Raw genomic sequence first — 19,899 nt, forward strand, 5'->3', positions numbered from 1 at the left:
ATAAGGAGAACTTGTTAACATCTCCATGTTGAGATCAAGTTTACTGGATCCATGCAGAAACAGGCCCTTAAATTTAGCCTTGGTTGTGGAGTTTCTGGAGTCCACTTCCACCCAGTGGAGCACACTTCACACCCAGGTTTTGAGAAAAACTGCCCAACCTGTGGAATGTATCATCTAGTATGAGACATAGGTTTCAGGGGACAAAGACCAAGGCCTATTTTTCATAGAAAGCCTTAACTTTCCTTCCATTTCAGCTAGCACAATTGCAGTAGAACAGCCGTGCACAATGCTCCCTGCATAACATATGTGCATGTTTTGACCACTGCTCACCTAAATGTCCCCTCTCCCCCAGTTAAAACAAGAATGAAAAAAAAAAAAAAAACAAAAACAAAAAACTAAACACACTTGCTTAGACTTGCAGATGACTGTATCAGGCACTTGACAATAAACTACTGAAAAACAAGCTTGACCAGAGCCTTAACACTAGCTCATTCATTGGCATTACTTTGGTGGCAATACATATTAACTGTGTTTTAAGAAGGGGGAAGGTTTCAGAGTAAGTACATTGCTGAATTTGTCACACCTAATCTCATGATAAGTCTTATTTGGTTTCCTTCCCATATGAAAAACCCATGGAGAGTTATAAGTTGCCCAGAGTTTTGTTTACCTTCCTTCTTTACCCCTACCCCCATTCTTGGCACTGGCACCTTAAAAAAATCTATACAACAGGCATTATCTATCTACCCTCCATATTGGAAGCTGAAAAAGCATGTGTGAGTGTGGATATTGTCCTTAGTAGCATTTAATATTCTATACGCTTCAAATGTTGGGTAACAGCTCCTGTTTGTTGGAGCCATCCCCACAAAAGTAACCCAAACAACACAGAAGCTGGAGTATGTTTATAGTGAAGAAGAGCCATTTTCTTTCCTAGTGCCCAGTTTTCTTGGTTTATTTACTTGGTTTATTTACTTATTTACTTGATTTTCTTTATCCCAGACAGATGAGTATTGACTGTAGGATTTTTTTTTTCCCTCTAAAACATGGTTGGAATAGGCAAACACCAGAGGTGCTTCCTGGTATCCAGTGGAAGAGGGCGGCATAGAGTTCCATAGTGACTCTGAGACCCAGCCTCATCATGTTCAAAAGGTTCTGGTGATCTTCCTGGCCAGAGGAGGATGGGTCCCTTCCTCTAGAACAACCCTTGACATGAAGAACATGTATAGCTTGTCCATTTCAAGCACTGTGTTCTCCAAGACAGCAAGCACTGTGTTACTCCCCAGAGCCTCCACATTTACTTTACTCCAAAGTAACATTTATTATCAGTAGAACACTCAAATGATGAATTTAATCCCCATACAATGTCTGACACCAACCTGACTCCGGGTGCAGAATGTGATGACAGATCTGAAACACTGATGTCCGACCTTTAATTCTGACTTTGCATCTGCTCATGATTGTCCCTGGAACTTGGAATCAATACACTGCTTTTGGCACATCATTTATATTCCCAGAATCTGGCTCCTGGCAGCTCACTAGGAAATGCAGATGTCTGTTTATAGCTGTCAAATGTAATATTAATTTTACTCACACCATCTCCAACTCTTACAAAAGTGCCTAGCATTTTGTATGCCAAGACTACCTACCTTTGTATACATGTAGGTATCTATGTATGTCATACATATCTAAGTATATATTACCCCACTGTGTATGTCATGTTCATGTGCCACTATGGACAAAACAAAGAGGCCATTTATATTGGAGGCAGAAGATCAATTAAGCATTAAGGGAATGGAGCTCTATAAAGCTCATATTTATTATTTTTTAGATTGTGGACCTGAAAGCTTCCCACTGAGGCAGAGCAGGTCTGTGAGATAGTCACTGTTGATGCTTCTTTCCTTTCTCATCATCTCAGTAGGTCAGCCCTTGCAGCACGGGTAAAGAGAGGCATAAGCTTGCATGGTTTTCAATGCCATTCTTTTGGATTATAGGCACCCTTGTTGGCTGAATCTTTCTTGTCTCAGGAAATGATGCATAAAAGTCAGGTCATCTCTTGTTTGTCTGCTGGATCTGCTTTGAAAATGGAAAACTGAGGACATTCTTCCCCAAAGCCACTGGAGAAGCAGCCTGTATCAGAGGAAATTGTGTGTCACTTACACTTTCCCCTCCTGTTTGCAGTGTTGTGTTAATCAAGTGCTTGGAAATTAAGTCAGTTGCTCAAGTGCCCTCAGCTCAGAAGAGCTTCCTGAAACAAATACCAGAGTTGTCAACACACCCGCCATGTAATTGGTTTTCATCAGCTTTTTACTGGATAGTTTTCAAACAGATTAAACCAAAACTGGAAGAGGGAGGAGACAATAGCTGAATTCATTGCACTCAGACAGGTAGACTTCTCTCTTCACTGCAGAGACAGATATGTGTTTCCTCTCTTCTGTTCTTGCTATTAAGAAAAGCCAGCCATGGAGTAAATCCCATAGGTTTCTGACACACACTTTCTTGGAAGGCTGAGGGAAACATGAAGTTTGGCATCTTGATCCTTCAAATATGAAAGGAAAACAACAACAACAACAACAAAACAAAACATGGCACTGATCAAGGCCTTTCCAGGGCTGATCTGCTTCCCAAGAAGATGCTTTTGGAAACACAGTACTCCAGGAATGGTGAGTGACTGATCCTTAGATTGCTACTTTGGTCCATCTGTTAATGGCATCTACTTTGGAAGGTAGATGGGATATCACCTTCCAAAGAGTCCACGACATATTGCTTTTCTATGCTGTTAGCCTGTGAGACCATTGGCTTTCATATGAAAGTTGATAGGTAATTTTGAAGATGCCAGTGTCTGCTGAAGGTAGAGGAGAAATGAATATAGTGAAATAGACACAATATGATTAGAAATTAATATGGTGATGAATTGATAGTGAGTAGTAGGGAAGAAATATAGAGAAGTGTTAGATAATTACATTGATAGATTGATAAATAGAGTAAATAGATTGCTACAGAGAAAGATGGGTGGGTAGATAATTGGAGGGAGAGATAAGTCACACAGTCAAGTAGATGGATAACCATATGATTCTTGTGATAGCTTGATAAGCCCTAAATAATCAGTCATCCATAGATCATTTTGTTTTATGAGTTAGACAGCATTTTTAAAAAAGAAGTACTGTCGTCAAAATGCTTCCCCTCTTTTTTGGTCAAGTGACTTCTAAACTTTTACTTTTAGGTTGTGTGAATAACCCCAAACCTCTAACCCACATAGTAATAGAGCAAGTGAATAGGACAGAGTGGCTAGAGAAGGTGACAAGAATATCCATATATGTGTATATATCCACATATATATGTGTATATATCCATATATACACATATATGGATATGGGTGTATTCAGACCTTCCCAGAAAGAAAGGATGTGAACCCCAATGTAATTAGATAATAGTAAACATGGAGGGAGGGATATGTACATTATAATAAAGAAAATGGCCCAAAGCTTAAAAGACACAGATAATAGGACACTTGGATATAACTCTTGCTGTGCACTACATTGTAAGTCAAGTTGTGTCTTCAGGGTGTTTATCATGAGGCACGTTTTTGCCCAAATGGAGCTTATGGTTTGGTGTGTTGGGGGAGGAGAGGTTCGTAGTGATGATGATGGGGAGAGGAGCAGAGGAAAGGAAAGGGCCCAGGTAGCAGGGATAGATTCCATTTTTGGACACACCAATGAATGATTACCCTACACATGGTAGAATCCTGCCCACCCATCCCCCAACCCCACTCATTCAAACTGGAGAAAAACTCAAATAAACCAACCCTCCCCCCAAAAAAACAAGAAGAACAAAAACAAACAAAAAGAAGCCCAAACTTGTTTGCCCTCCGCAGTGTAGATTAAAGTCTGTTATATGGAGAAGCAGGCGTTGCTCAGAGGACCTATGATTTCTTATCAAAACTTGATGAGGAAGTGGGCAAAGAGAGTCCCTGATAGCCAGAGACAAGCCAGTGCTCTAGAGGCCGAGTTTACACCATCAATGACTGCTCCAGGCCCTGTGTAGGGGAAAGAAAGACAGACCCATTAGCACGCACTTGAAGGATACCATACTTATTCCCTGACAAGCAGATATACAAACATGCTTCTCTGTGAGCATTCCCCCATCTCCCACCTCCCACCATTGATCCCTTGAAATATGGAAAAATGGAAAGCACCCACTGGGAATATTTAGAAACTCAAAGGGGCAAATCGCTCACATACCCACCACTACAGCCTGCTCTCAAAGACTGGGGTTTAAAAAATAAAAGGGATAGAGGCAGTCATTAGGCCTATTGGCTGAAAATTTAGAGTAGCAGACAGAGCTAAGTGGCATGGCAGGATTTGACTGCTGCTCCATAAGCAGCACCTCTAACTGTGGAAAAGGTGTCCAGAACAGACAGGGATGGGAGCAGCAAAACAGGGGAGGGAGACGGTCCACAGTGGAGAGAAGCAGGTAGAGGAAAGGAGGATACAGGAATGGGAACATTTTGTGAGCAACAGGAGTCTATGTGTTGGTGTGGCCAACTTTTTATCCTGTATGACTTAGGTATTGTGGAAGCTCCTCCTGAGGTAGCTGAGGAAGAATGGATTGTTACACTCTAGAGTTTTAGAGACTATGATTGGGTTTATCCCAGCAGTAGCAGTGCCTCTCCAAAGGCCACAAAGACTCTGTATTCTGTCCACACTGCCACCTAATGGTGTGGCCTGATGGAGTTCTCCCTTTGCCCTTTCTTCTGGCCTCTTTGGCTCTTTTAAATGCCCCTAGTGAGTCATCCATGCTCCACTGTAAAACAAGACCATTGAGTCACAAGTGTTGGTCCTTTCACTTAATCTGCTACCTTTGAGAAAACAAACCACATGAAATGGGATTGTCCTAGTCTGTTTCAAGGACCCAGGGCACATGGATCAGCATCTAATTCACCTTTGTATTCCTCCATCACCTTTATTTGCAAAGCATAAGAAACTGCAGTCATAAGCAAGACACCAGTAGCTTGCAGGCAGAGAGGATTCCAGGGAACTTGGAATCGAGTATAAGACAGGGGTAAGAAGCCATCAAGAGGTATTCCTGTAGAGCCAGTGGCAAAGAAAGGGAGCTGCAGACAAGACAAGCATGGCTTTTTTTTTTACCTTCTCAAGACAGGACTTCCCTGATCCTTTTAGAAGCAAATTGGCTTATTGGAAATAGACATGATTACTTTAAGAAGCACAGTTGGTACAGAGTCTCAAGACAGCATGATGCTGTGGATCCCTGCCTTGCCTAGGATGGGACTGATGCTAACCTTTTGCTTTGGGAAGTACAGGCCCCTCACTTTAGCAATGAGCATGTAACTGTTCCCAGTCCACGGATTTTCACATGGATATATTTCCTTCCTCTGATTTACAATGTACACAGTTCTCCTATTGACTAAAAATTCACATTTATTTGCTAGCTTGAGAGTCTGGTTCATATTGCTGCACACTTTTTTTATAGAGCATTCACAAAAAAGGGCAGGATCCAGTCACAAGCCCAGTGCTATCATCTCCAGGAAGGCTCCATACATATTTATGAAAAGTAGCCTGACTCTGGAGGCTCCATCAGTCAAGACATATATCCTAAGGAGCCATACTGGCCTACAGAATGTATGGAGTTGAAAAATGCCCAAGATGGAGCCCAAAGCAATTATCTATATTGTGTTCTTCAAAAAATGAAAGACTTACATTTTTTAAATGAGTTTATAAGAAAATGAGCAATATAGATTTGTAAGATATACATGTCTCCTTAAGAGTATCTATCAAATATATTTTATAATAATATTTATAATGTTATTTATATATTTATATGTTATTTATATATTTAACATAATATTTATTATAATAATAATGTTATATATGGAGAGGACATGCATTAAACTATGTGTCTGTGTGTATCTTTGTCTAATTCATGATGCTGATATTAACTTAAGAAACAATTGAAAGATTAATAAGCTCCACCCTAAAGAGACAGAGATCTTTAGTGTAGGAATCACTTTATTCCAAGTTCTACCAGTGGACTTAAGCATTTCTGTAGATGCCATGCTACCAGCACAAGGTGGGGTATAGCTAAAACAAAGCAGGAAAGAAAAACAGTATATGAGGAAGGCAAAGCATGAAGGGTGAGGTACAGAGAGAGAAGGAGGCAGAATCATAAAGAGAAATGAATGTTTCTGGTGGTGTGTGGCAGTTGCAATAAGATGTTCATTACTGATCAGGCAGAGGGTTTATAGCCACAGTTAAATTTCAGTTGAGTGTTCCGTAGAGTGGAAGCCAAACTGTGAGTGTGACTTAGCAGACATAGAGACTGCTCAGCTTGCTTAGGATGATGATGGTAACATGCATTTGCATTGTGTTCTCTAAGTTGCAAGCAGGATTCTAAATGCTACACACATATTAACTCATTTAATCTTCACAAAAGGCTATGAGTTATGGACTACTGGCATGTCCATTTTATAAATGGAGAAACTAAAGAACAGAACAGTTAAGTACCTCACTATGGTCACACAACTTATACACATAAAGCTGGATTAGAATTGAGTCACTCTTTCTGTAGAGCCTGTACCCTTGATTGTTTCCACTCGACTTCCTTTCTGTGGAAAATGACCCTTTGTGCATGTTTTCTGAGGACCACAGCCATATGAATTGGTAAGTACAACTGGTGAGGAATCTGAGGACCTAATTTCTCTGTATGACTCTGCTGCTCCCTAGCTGACCGGCATCCCCTCTCTGGCCTTGGTTCTACCATCTAAAAAAGTAGAGAAGGTTGGGGTCAGAGACCTTTAAAGCTCTTCTCCTATTAGCATTTTGAGTAATTGTATGAATGGAAAATTTACATCTGGTACTAGAAGGGGCAGCTGGTGAGCAACCAGATGGCCCTTTCCAGTTGGTACAAAACCATCACCACTGTGGCTTTTTGCACCTCAGCATGTCATCTCCTAAAACAGCAAGAGGGCACCAAACATTCCTGGACCCCAGGGCTTCCTTTTCTGTGGCCACATTTTCTATGCAGCTCCAAGGAGCTTTACTCTTCAGCAGGTGTGATAAGCCTTGCTTTATATATCAGACAATATGGTAATTTAACGCCAAACTGCCTTTGGCCAATCAATCTATGAGGAGTGGCTGAGCTAGTCTGGCCAATGAGTTAATCTAATCCACTACAACGGAGATTAAAATTAGCATCTCTTTCCTCATGGATCCTGCACACATTTAAGATTTGGTAGTTAGGGGCGCCTGGGTGGCTTGGTCGGTTAAGCATCGACTTTGGCTCAGGTCATGATCTCACGGTCCGTGGGTTCGAGCCCCGCGTCGGGCTCTGTGCTGACAGCTCAGAGCCTGGAGCCTGTTTCAGATTCTTTGTCTCCCTCTCTCTGTGACCCTCCCCCGTTCATGCTCTGTCTCTCTCTGTCTCAAAAATAAATAAACGTTAAAAAAAATTAAAAAAAAAAGTTTTGGTAGCTGGACCAAATGTCAGTAGAGGGACATATAGGAGGGCTCTTGTACCTTGTTCAGAGCAGGAACAGAGGCTCACATCTGTGTACCACTCTCTAGGTTCGAGGAATGTGAAATAAAAGCCATCAGCTATGAGCTGTTTTTTTTTTTTTTTTTTTTAATATCATCATTACAGTAACCCTGATTTTACTATTAATGAAGAAAGCATTTGGTTTGGGTGTCTCCCTTAGGGTTTCCTCTTGCAGAGGCCACTCACCTGATTAGTGATGTGCTTCTTTGTGCTTTAATATAGATTACCACTGTTTAGCTAATTGGTGTGATTCCATGATCACTCAGGACTTATGTTTGGTCCCTTAGGCTGGTAGGAGGCTTTTGCAAATGTTAGCTCAATGAATCTGTTAAGGGAAGGGCATGTTACTGGAGGAACAGTTCACCTGAGCCTAGCAGTGGTAGTACTAAAGCTTGAACACACATCTTCAGATGTCAAGCTGACTATGGTTTTCCTATACTTGGTTTTTTCAGGTAACAACAACTACATGGACTTCTCCAAATACTTGGCATCCAAAGTAATACTAGTATTAATTTCAATAAACATGGTCAGGAATTCAAATGGTGCTTTCCTGCTCCTCCCCTCCTCCTCTTCCTCCTCCTCCACTTCCTCCTCCTCCTTTTCACTTCCTCCTCCTCTTTCTCCTCCTCTTCATCTGCCTCCCCCCACCTCTTCTTGGTGGAAATAGGGAGAAAGTTAGTTCTTATCTCAAACTTAGAATCCAGAATTTGGAAACATGAGGTAGATTTTCAATTATGTGTTCTACTACAAAAAACTAACCCTGAAATACATTTGGATAAAGGACAAAGGTTTGAAAGAAAGATGGGACCAAATGTCTAAGGAACAGAATCCCTGGATGCAAAGGTAAAATAGAAATCTTCTATGAAATTTAAGAAAGGATTTAGATGCATCTATACCCCTTGGCTTTGCTGTCTCATCTTTGCAGCCTTAAATATCCTTTGGGATAAAGGCAATGACCACTATAAAAGTGCAACCAATCCTGGAAACTTTGGAATCAGACCAATTTGGGTTTAAGTCCTGACTCTGTGGCATGCCAGCTATATGATCTCAGACAAGGTAGTTTTCACTTTTCTTATTGAATATAGAGGTAATAATACTGAATTTACAGAATAATTAAAAAGTCAGACTGGTTAGCATAGTGCCTGGTACAAGCCAGTCATGTGATCATGGTAACCACCACTATGGCGCCTCCACACCTGCTACCTTCCACTCCTTAGTTGAGGCTAATATTGGCTCATTTCAATTTTTCCCAAGTATGTTAAACCTGAGATGTGGTTTTGCTGGTGACGAAGAGAGGAGGTGAGATCCTGAGTTGGGGGTCTGTTGCTGAGAGAGGCCATTGACCATGAGGACCATGGAAAGATATGGGACATAGAGCAGAATGATAGGAGAAGTCCAAAGCCAAGTTCCATGCATGGTCCAAAGGCAAAGGATCAGCCTTGCAAGAGTAAGGGACCCCACACTAGCCTCAGAAAGCCACTGCCATTCACTCAGCAAGTATTGGTTGGAGGCTGATGTGAGCCAGTCTCTGTTTTCAGAGAGAAAAGCAGACAGTCTGTGCTTTGACAAAGCTTATACTTTAATAGGACCTGGAATATCCTTTCTCCCAGTCTAAATCAGTCAACAAACAATTGAAAAAGGGAAAGAAAGAAGGAAGGGGAAAAAAGGAAAGAAGGAAGAAACGAAGGAAGGAAGGAAAATTTTTAAATCCTCCCAGATTCTGAGTAGAAAGTCATTTGGAACAAATAACCAAAATTGCTTTCATCTCAATAATACCCTTCCTGTTGGAGTATTAAGAGAATTTAATTCAATAGTCAGAGAGAACAGAATTTGAATTCTGACGCTGGTACTCACTAGCAGGATGACTTTGGACAAGAAAATCAACTTCTCTAAAACATTTTTTTTTTAATGTATAGAATGGAGAAGAGTGGTTTTGTATATATATATATATATATATATATATATATATATTATGCATATACATACATATACATATATATATATGGAATATAATATATATGGAATATTACTCAGCTATCAAAAAATTAAATCTTGTCATTTGTAACAAGGTAGATGAAACTAGGGTGTATTATGCTAAGCGAAATAAGTCAGAGAAAGAAAAATATTATATGATTTCACTTCTATGTGGAGTTTAAGAAACAAAACAGATGAACATAGGGAAGGGAAGGAAAAATCATATTAAAGCAGAGAGAGACAAACCATAAGAGACTCTAAAATACAGAAAACAAACTGAGGGTTGCTGGAGAGATATTGCATTGGGGGATGGGATAAATGAGTGATGTATACTAAGGAGGGCACTTGTTGGGATGAGCACTGGGTATTATATGTAAGTGATGAATCACTGGGTTCTACTCCTGAAACCAATATTACAATGTATGTTAACTACTTGAATTTAAATAAATAAATTACGTACTCTAAAAAAAAATAAAGATGATGTATAAGATCACTGAAGTAAAGGATGAATAAATATGAGGTGAATTAAAACCAGGACAGTAACTGCTGATCCTTAAAATAGGATCTTTTATGGGGATCCTGCTTCAAATAAAGAGACCTTGTGGAATCCTAGGTTGTCAAGGATAACTGTCAAACACCAGCTGAAAGCAAATTTGGCTACGGTGAGCAAGCAAGTGACCTGGTCTCTCCTTAAAAGACCTGAAGTGGCTACAAATAATAGATTAAAGCTTCCTAGGGAAGCAAGTGTATTTAGAGGCCCAACGCCCTCTGGGCAACTGGCACATTTAAGGAATCATTTTTATGGTTAACAATGACTCAGTTCAATTAGAATGGTTAATACAAATATCAGGTTTAATTAAATATTTTTCAGGCATAAATTGGAAGTGAGAACGTCGATTTTTGCCCTTTCCCCTGATCCAGTCCTTTCTCCACCCTTTCAATACTAACTGTTGTTAAAATAAAAGCTTTAATGATAATGCAAAGCCACAAACCAAACTATGAATGACAACAATGACAACTACAAAATACCTTGGGGCTAGATATGCAGACAAAACTTCTTTAGTCTTCAGAATATAGAAAGAAGAGACAGAGCACAGAAATGAACAAGAGATAAATTCAAGAAATGGTAAATGGCATGGAGGTCAATTGACATGTGCCCTCTGGGCCAGAGGGAAGATTTTATGGCCAGATGTGAACCTCAGCAGAGAAGGATATAAAGAAATAGACAAACAAACAAATAAATAAAATAAAGTCCACTTTTGAGAAGGTGGTTAACTTTTCAATATTAAATATTAGATTTTTAAAAAGCAAATTTGGTTGAGGGCTTCACCTAGAATCAGACTACAGGCCTAGCTAGCTGCTCTGGAAGAAAGACATTGCTGCTGCATTCAAGCGGTGGATGATAACCCTCTGGAGGAGCAGGTTTTGAAAATCAAAGTACCCAAACTCAGCACAAAGCTCCCCTCAAATATATTTAAGCTTACTGATGAGATCTTGCCTTGCAAGAGATTTTGAAGCTTAAAATTGGCAATAAAGGTATTGAAAGGTGTCACTGTTATTTTTTTTCCTTTCCATGATTGCCATGAAAATATGGCATGGTTCTTCAGCAACATTACAGTGTATCTCTGTAATTCTACTAAAATAGCAGGTGGTAGGGTGATCACATTAAAAAAGAAAAGAAAGAAAAAAAACCCACAGGCAAGTTGAACTTGGTGATAGCACAATGAGATCAATGAAGTATCTGAAGTCTAAGAAGATACAGTTTTGTTCTGAAATTTGGATGGGTTTTATAAGTATGAATATGAACTAGGTGACCTTCCTAATGAGGAACCAAAAGGATAATGATGTTCTTGGTGATTAAAAGAGGAGCAAGGAAATCTAATTAGAGGATGCATGTGTTACACTTGTTGGTGAAACAGGAACCTATTTTCAGCAGTGCTGGCTGATGAAGGCACCTCATTCCCCTTCAAAGAGAACTTTTCCTCCATTGTCTTTAATTACAGTGGAAAACATGGCACTATGTTGTTTTACAAGGAAGATTAACTGGGCTTTACAGAGTGAAGACTTGTGGATAAAGAGGCCAAAAAAGGCAGCTATCTTTGTTTTGTTCTCTTTAGTATTCCCTGTTTTGTATTTACCACAAAGACAAGCGCTGAAGAAGTTAATATCAGAAGTTAATTCCAATCTGTCAGCTCATCACAAACTTGAAAGAGACAAGACTTTGGTCTAAGCTGAACCACAAGCTCTTGTGTGTGTGCTGACATCAGCACACCCTGAATACTCAGTGTTATGTTCTAAATGCTTAGGCTAATAGCCAGATGTCAATGATTCAGATAGAGGAGGGTGGGGTGTGAGGGAACAACAAGGAACCTCATCAGGAATGAAATGTGAAATGTCTGCATTTTTTTTCTAATATGTTGACATTTTGCAGGTTGGGGAAAATACAAATGATTACACTGCTGTCATCAGCCAAAAGCAATTGGTATTTCTCTCTGACTCATTCCCTCCCACCTGGATTTAAATTGTGGATTTGAAAAATAAAAATCATATACATTATTATCAACAGGAAATGGACAAATATGTACAGCTTTAGATGTCTTTGCAAGAAGAAGTCACTTGATGAACATCTTCCTAAATGGTGAATTGCAATGTTTAATAAAGTCTCTCTCAGAAAGAAGACCCAGGGTTGGGAGGGATACCTAAATTCCAAATAGGATATATGGAAGCTGGAATGCAAGGGGAGAGTGTCAGAGAAATAATAATTTGACTTCCCTGGAAGGAGAAGACCACAAGTCCTTTTGTGTATTAGGCTTTTCTTTGGCTATTTGAGTTTCACACTGTATACAGACTACCATTGGTTCCCCCCTTGACTGGAAGTTTTGTTAATTTGACAAATGTTTACTGGGGAAAGAACATTCCAAGATACAGTGCTGCATCCTGTAAGTGCAGAAAAAAATACACACAAGATATAAGCCTAAGTGTAAGCTACTCTGAAATCCCAAGAGAAAAGTGATTCTTCAATGGGGCTCAGAAACATTTTATGAATGGGGTAACATTGAGTACAATCTTAAAGGAGAAGTGCAGTTTTATCAGAGAAGAGGGCAAGCATCCTGGAAGACATAATATATGTATAGATTAGAAAGAAACATGAGATTAAGATCAGACAGACTTGGATGCAAAATCTGGTCTTTCCACTTCCTCCTGTGGTAGAATTCCTGTCTGTGAGAATTTGGTCCAATCACCTGAATTCTCTGAGCTCTGTTCTCTTCTTCTTTGAAATGAGAATAATAACAGTACCTACCTCAAAGTGTTCTTAGCTCTTTAATACATGTCTGGCTGACACTCAATAGTTAGTAGCCTTTTCATTTAGTATATTCTACTATTCTACTGTAACTGTCTATTTACTTGTTTGTATGGAGTTGTGGACTTTGTTCCTCTTTGTAACTCAATCCAAATGGATTGATGGATGAGAAGAGATGAAGAAGCATGGTCCAAGTCTTATATATGTAAAGGATCGGCATTCTGACACAGGTGGTCTAGCATGATGGGTGCATACAAGGAAGTAGGAGAGCGTGAAGTATAAGGGTGGGTGGATCCTAGAGCAAGAACAAACCCCAAGGCCATTCTTTCCTTATAGGCAATTTTCATCAGGACATAAACAGGTGCAGTTTAAGTTTTGGAAATGTCACTTGGCCCCACAGTGGCAAAGGGCTCACCAAACACGCAGGAATTGGTAAGAGAATAGCATGACTCTTCAGGGAAGGCAAACACCCCAGTGTAAGTGAGAATGGAATGGTGAGCCCACAGTCCAGAAGAAGAGCCATGGCCCACTTGCAAGCTGGTACCAGGTGTAAGCATAAGGGAGAGGAAGAAGTCAGAACCACCAGACAGATTCTAGTGAAAGTGTGTAGGTGAGAAGACAAGGTATACAATTGAGTGAGAGGCATGTCTGGAAAGATTGAATTTGTGATTCCCATGGTGCATACAAGTACGGAGAGTGGTTTGTAGCTCAGAACTAAGGAAAGTTATAAAGATACAAATTTCGTAGTTATCAGGCTATTGTCAGAGACCATCAGTCTTCAGTGTGCAAAAGATTCCCTTGGAGTGCTTGCTTTAAAAGCACATTCTCAGGACCTTCCCTGGAGACTTTGATAAAATGAGTCTGTGGCAAGACCCATGAATCTGCATTTTTGAAGCACCCAAAGCAAGTGCAGTGAAGGCTACGATATTACTTTGTAAGTTGTCTGAAGACATAGAAGATCCCTTCTCCTCCCACTGTGATGATATGCTCCCTGGACAGACTCATGGGGCAGGTGGAGGAGGGTCCAGGAGCAGAGCAATCCAGAAAGGTAAGAAACACACTACCCAGGTGTATCACAGAAGCCAGGAGTGGGTGCTGGGGATCAACAGGAAGTCTGGAGCTGAGATTCAGCTGGGTTTAGGAGGGAGACAGAACATGGAAGACTGAGGTGTGATGGTGCTGGAAGAGGTGGAGAAGGGAACAAGGAATCTCCCTGTCAGAGGTCTGGAGGAAAAGGCCAAAGAAGATGTAGGATGGTACACAGAGGGCACACTAAAGACAATCCCCAGACTCCTCATGCCCATTCCCCAGATCTCCTCTGGAGGCACGTGGGGGCAAGGTGTGCTTCTTAGCACACCCTAATAAAGCAGTGGAGAAGGCTGGTAGAGGCAGGAGGGTGTTGGTGTGGGGTGAGCAGGGGCTCTGAGGCTCTGCCTACAGGTACCAGTGGGGTGCGCAGTGGATGGGGCAATCATCAAAGGGTGGAGGCTGAGAGTCATTGGCTGGTGCTGCCTGTAGTTGTAGAAAATCCAGTTTGAAGAGCCAACCTGATATGTATATTTATTCTGGAGGAATGGCCATTAGCAAAAGAAAATATAGATATGTCCTCATGGCTTCCAGGGGCCACTGAGGTAAGCTGGAGTCCTGGCTGCTCTGAGTGGGGCTGAGGCATTGCCTGAGGAAAAAATCCAGAGCCCAGATGTTGCCTTAACTGGAATATTTTGCCATTTTCATTTGCAATGACAAGATTCCTATCAGTTGTCCCTATTCCTGATACTTAACTCTTAATGAAACTAATTTGTGTCACTACAATTTCACAGATAAAATGTGAGAAATCTGTTTTTCTCTCTGCAGCCCCCACCCCCATCCTTTCTGGCATTGTATGCCCTCTCTGTCCCTCTCCCCTGCCAGTTCCAGTAATCCAGGCGTTTATATGGCTCATTAAGCGCATCACACTCTCTGCAGTGCTGGATGTAATCAAGTTCAGTATCTTCCCTCTTTACTCTTTAAAGACAGGGGGATGGGGCCTCTCTGGCTCAGGACTCAGTGGAGGCAAAGTGGGTTGGCAAGTTGAGAGAAGGGAGTGGCTTCCTGGAGGGGCAGAGCTGGGGCCAGCAGGCTGAGCCTGGCCATCTCTCTGCTGCTGCAGGCCTGGCAAGACTTCAAGGTGCCAGCCCTCCAGGTGGGCCTGCAAATAGCTGCATCCGCTCAATAAAACTTACTTATATTTAGAGCAGGTTGCTTTTCCATTAAAAAAGCATTTTGACTGCTGCCATTTCCAAGGTTGTGAATGACAAGTTTTGGAGACCTGCCTTTAATACTATTTCCCCATTGTTTCTTAACTTTAGAACACTTAGCTGGAAGTCAACTGAGAGTCCATCTTGTTCTGTTCTTACATTTCACAGACAACCAGAGAACAGAGAGCATCAGTTTGTCTGAACCAGGGTCGGGACCAGAACTCTGTTTTTCTTGTTCCTGGTCTCTCAACGTTCTGTGGTCTTTCTAGTACCTGCCATTGCCCCACACTAAGAAACTTCCAGGCAGTCTAAAATGCCACTGTGAGTTGTACTCTGTCTGCCTGACCTATCTCATCAGTGTGGCTTTTGAAGGGCAGCAGCTGGCGTGGAGGGAAGAATCACCTCATGTGGGTGCCATCCACTGATCTGTCTCTGCACGTCGCCCACCCACCTATGTTGGCTCTCACAGTCTGCCCCATCGTGTCCTGCCTCACCCCACTCCCCAACCTACTGTCTCACAAGCTTTGTCTTATGTGTTCTTTTGAAACTGCTTTCATCCCATTTTCCCTTGTTCTTTGCATGCAGGTAGGAAATAGATAAAGGTATGTTTGTGTGAGAGGCCTGTTCTGAGTATGTGTTGTGATGGGGTCACAGTGCAGAGTCAAAAGGGTCTCCAAAAACAATCCTACATTCTTTGAGGCCAAACACCGCTGCATGCCTGAGAATGTGGAGGCGTGTGTATTTGGGAAGTATGAGTATATGGGTTGTAAATGTAAAAAATGTCTTTTACAAGAATGCAATCAAATTTTTTTTTGAATTTTTAAAATTATTTTAAGGAACCCTCATGCACTGTTGGGGGGATGCAAACGGGGTGCAATCACTGTGAAAAACAGTATGGAGGTTCCTCAAAAAACTAAAAATAGAATTACCATATGATCTGGTAATTCCACTACTGGGTATGTACCCAAAGAAAATGAAAACACTTTTTCAAAAAGATATATGCACCCTTATGTTTACTGAAGAATGGGATCAGATTTAGATGGATGAGTGGAGATGCTGGTATAGGTAACAGACCCACATAGGCTAATTGTTGATATGGGTTTCTATCTGGATAGTCGTCTACCAATGTCCATGATGAGTTGCCAAGTATGGTGAGTTGTATCAAAGCAGTAAAAAGAGTTCAGATACTAGAACAAGAGTACATAGGCTTTAATCTCAGCTCAAACATTTGTAAGATAGTATGAGTAAGTAAGCTGCCTAATCTCTCAGTTTCATCCTGTGTAAAATCAGGATAAATATAGTACTTAATTCCTAGAGTCATTAAATGAGATAAAACATGTAGAACAGGGGTGCCTGGGTGGCTCAGTCAGTTAAGCATCTGACTCTTGATCTTGGTTCAGATCATGATCTCACCGTTCATGAGTTCAAGCCCCATGTCAGGCTCTGTGCTGATTGCAGGTACGGAGCCTGCTTGGGATTCTCTCTCTCCCTCTCTCTGCCCACCTCCACTCTCTCACTCTCTTGCTGTCAAAAAAAAAAAAAAAACTAAAAAAAAAACCTATTTAGAACACTTAGTTTAGTGGCTCTGCATGTAGTAAATCGTTGGTAACACTAATTAGACACAATTATGGGAATACTGAGGCCTAGAAGGAACACCCGTGGTCCGCAGAAAGGGTTAGTCAGCTGGACAATGTCATTCTGATCTTGTGTCAAGTTATTTCCACTCAGGCATAGTGTCAGATAATTACAGGACATATTTTCTAAAATGCTTTCACTGAGGAGAAAAATAAGTTACATGGAGATTGACTTTCCCAGAGCCCTTCAGCTGGTGAGCAGCAGAGCCTGGCCTCAGAGAGGCTCTGAGACTACCGACCTATTGCATTTTTCTACATTTCATTCCTGAACAGCTGAATTCCTGCTGCTGGCATCATCAATGCAACCGTCCAATCTCTGTTTATCCATTCATTCAACAAGACTTTCCTTACCCACAAATGTGTATGGAGCTCTGTGCTAGGTTCTAAGGATCAAACCAGACATTGTCCCTACATTTATGGAGCATACAGGCTAAAAGGGAGGGAAGATTTTATTCAAACTACATAAATGAAGCAGAAGTAAAATTGCAACTAGCAAGTGAAGTCTACAGAGAAAAGGATTGTAGCCATGGCACAGCCCTGTGTCCTCATCACTGAGAACAGCGCCTGACTTGTGGCAGATACTGGCAAATACTTACTGGACAAATGCTAGGGAGAGCACTGTGGTGAGAGCAACCTCCAGAAGCATTGTATGAGAAAGAGTGCAATGGAGCACTGACCTACTCAGGGAAGACTTCCTCAGGAAGGGATCCTAGGTGAGTGAGTACTAACCAGGTAAAGCAGGCTGGGAGGATCCTGGGGATTAGTACTGCTGTAGTAAAGGGCACAAGAGACTTCAGAAGAAAGGAACATACAGTCCAGTTGAGCAACAATATTGGCAGCCATACCAAGGGAAGCAGTGAGAAGATGGGCTGTGTCACAAAGTGTTGAAAAATACTTTTATTTCATATTGTTCAGCTGTTTCATATTGTTATGCCTCCATGATGAACATTGTCTTATTGATAATTCCTAATGACAGTCAGCAGGCCTGGAAACATCATCCCAGTTTTAGCTTTGTAAACTGAGGCCTGTAGACTTTGTGTGTTGTCTAAGTCACACATCTAAACATAGCATCTGTGGGGCTTTCTGTCTATAAGATGTTATACAGTCCTCCCACCAGCTTTCTAAAGGAAGGTACTGATAGCACATCTGAGGAAAGTAATATAAGCAAGGTTAAGTAGCTGTCAGTGGCCCGCCGAATTGGGAGATGAAGCTAGGTCTTCTCTATGGAATGCATTGTATCTCCCTACATTCATATGTTAAAGACCTAACCCCCTAATGTGTATTTGGAGATGGATCCTATAAGGAAGTAATTAAAGTTAACTGAGGTTATAATGTTAGAGCCCTAATTCAATAGCATTAGTGCCCTAGTAAGAAGGCATATGAGAGAGTCCTCTCTTTCTCCCTCACCCCCTCCATTGCCATCTCTGTCTATATCTCTCCACACACCACACACACTCAGAAAAAAGGCCATGTGAGGACAAAGTGGTCATCTATAAGCCAGGAAGGGAGTCCTCATCAAAACTAGATGATAGGTCTCCCTGGCTTATCTTGGGCTCCTGGCCTCCAGAACTGGGAGGAAATACATTTATATTGTTTACGATATTTTGTTATGGCAGCCCTGGCATGGTGATACAGTCTTAAGATACATTGCTGTTATCTGCTATGATACACCTCTTTTATTAGTGGTTGGGAGGTGCAAGAACCTAGATTATTCAGTTGTCAGTCCTAGGTTCCCTCTCTTGGCCATATTCATTACCCCTCATGACCTTTCTGAGGGGGTCATGGTAGGCTGAGGAGCAGAGCATCACACCCATCCCACCATTTCCCCTCCGTTTAATCAAGACCAAGACGTGGACATTCATAGACATTAAAGTGTGGGCAGTGCTGGTGGCCTGTAATTGTCCTAGATCCAGAGCTATAAAAAGTGACAGTTACAGAGCTGATTCCAGGACTGAAAAATTTAAATGTCACCACTTTCTTTGTGATTGAGATTGAGCATAGGGAAATAGGGCTGTAAGGCTATTGCCTCTGGAAGCACAGATGAGCACGTACTTCTGCATCGTTGTGAGTGTGTGCATGTGTTCATTGAATGCTATTTACCCAGGATCTGAAGAAGCATCCACTTCTGGGTTTCATCCAGTACCTACTCACTGGTATGTGTACCTCAGTGTTAATTAACCTCATTGGTCTTCCTTTTACTCGTCTTTAAAATGGACTTAGTAACCTATGTTGCACAGTACTGGCTAACATAATGCATAGAAACCAGTAAATATTTGGTAAATGGTAAATATTATTACTATTATTATGGATAATGACCCCCAAATATTTCTATTTTAAAATGAAGTTTATAGAATTAAATCATTTTCCCCTTTTGCCTTGATCTAAAAGAATAAAATATTCATAGTAGGGTGACTTCCCCATGGAGACAATCATTTGATAATCCATTTGGTCTCTTGGTTGCATTCCTCTTGGTGCTGCTATGTGCAGAAATAGCAGAATATTCATTTATTTTACAGGCCACCAAGTCAAAGTGTATTGATTTTGGGGGGAACCTCTTCCCCAAATATGTATAATAATGTGAGTGTTTATGTGAAAGCCATCATATTCTACATGCTTGTTACCTAAATTGTGCAAACCAAACTCCCTGAAATCTATCTACTAAGGGTAAATAAGTCAGGGAGGTCGAGCAGGCAAGCCTATCTTTAAAGTAGGCTTATATTCAAAAGCATAGGCATTCAGGCAGGCAGAGGAAGGAAGGAACATGCTGTACCCACCTGCCACTGCTGATGAGGGGCTTATTTCTAAGACACACACAGCACAATGCACACACAATGCAGAGAGAAAACAAAAGACATAGATCACACATTTCAGATGGTTGGTGGACAAAATTTAGTTAATGTCAGTGCTGAAAGCTTGTTCAGGGTCTGAGGTACACATGGAAAGATGAATACCTTTTCATCCCACTCACCTCTAACCAAATCTCAGTGAATAAACAAATACATACACACACGAAATATCACAACAACCTGGCCCTGGCCCATGGTGTGAAATGCTACACACAGAGATGGACACAACAATGTGGGAAGGCTGGATGAGAGAGAAATGAGGGCTTCTAAGGGAGCCAGTCAGGAATCTGGAGACCTCTCCATTTATATGGGAGGACCTTCAGGGAAGGTTTTGATGCTCCAGCTTTGGACAGAGCAGCCAT

The 19,899-nt window shown here is 41.2% G+C and overlaps 1 protein-coding gene across 3 annotated transcripts in view; it reads right to left on the minus strand.

The window, feature by feature from the left end:
- Positions 1 to 3,929: 3,929 nt before the first annotated feature.
- The window catches only part of OPCML (opioid binding protein/cell adhesion molecule like), a 499,655-nt gene continuing 483,685 nt past the window's right edge, over positions 3,930 to 19,899 (minus strand). For 2 of the 3 annotated variants that reach the window (XM_042958909.1, XM_007082668.3), the window contains exon 7: positions 3,930 to 4,030. In XM_042958909.1, the coding sequence (XP_042814843.1) occupies positions 3,930 to 4,030 (101 nt within the window). Of the gene's footprint in view, positions 4,031 to 19,465; positions 19,493 to 19,899 lie in introns of all 3 variants that reach the window. The other variant, XM_042958908.1, reaches the window with a different exon arrangement.

The sequence above is a fragment of the Panthera tigris genome, chromosome D1 (genome assembly GCF_018350195.1).
Source record: "Panthera tigris isolate Pti1 chromosome D1, P.tigris_Pti1_mat1.1, whole genome shotgun sequence".
Taxonomy (NCBI): Eukaryota; Metazoa; Chordata; class Mammalia; order Carnivora; family Felidae; genus Panthera; species Panthera tigris.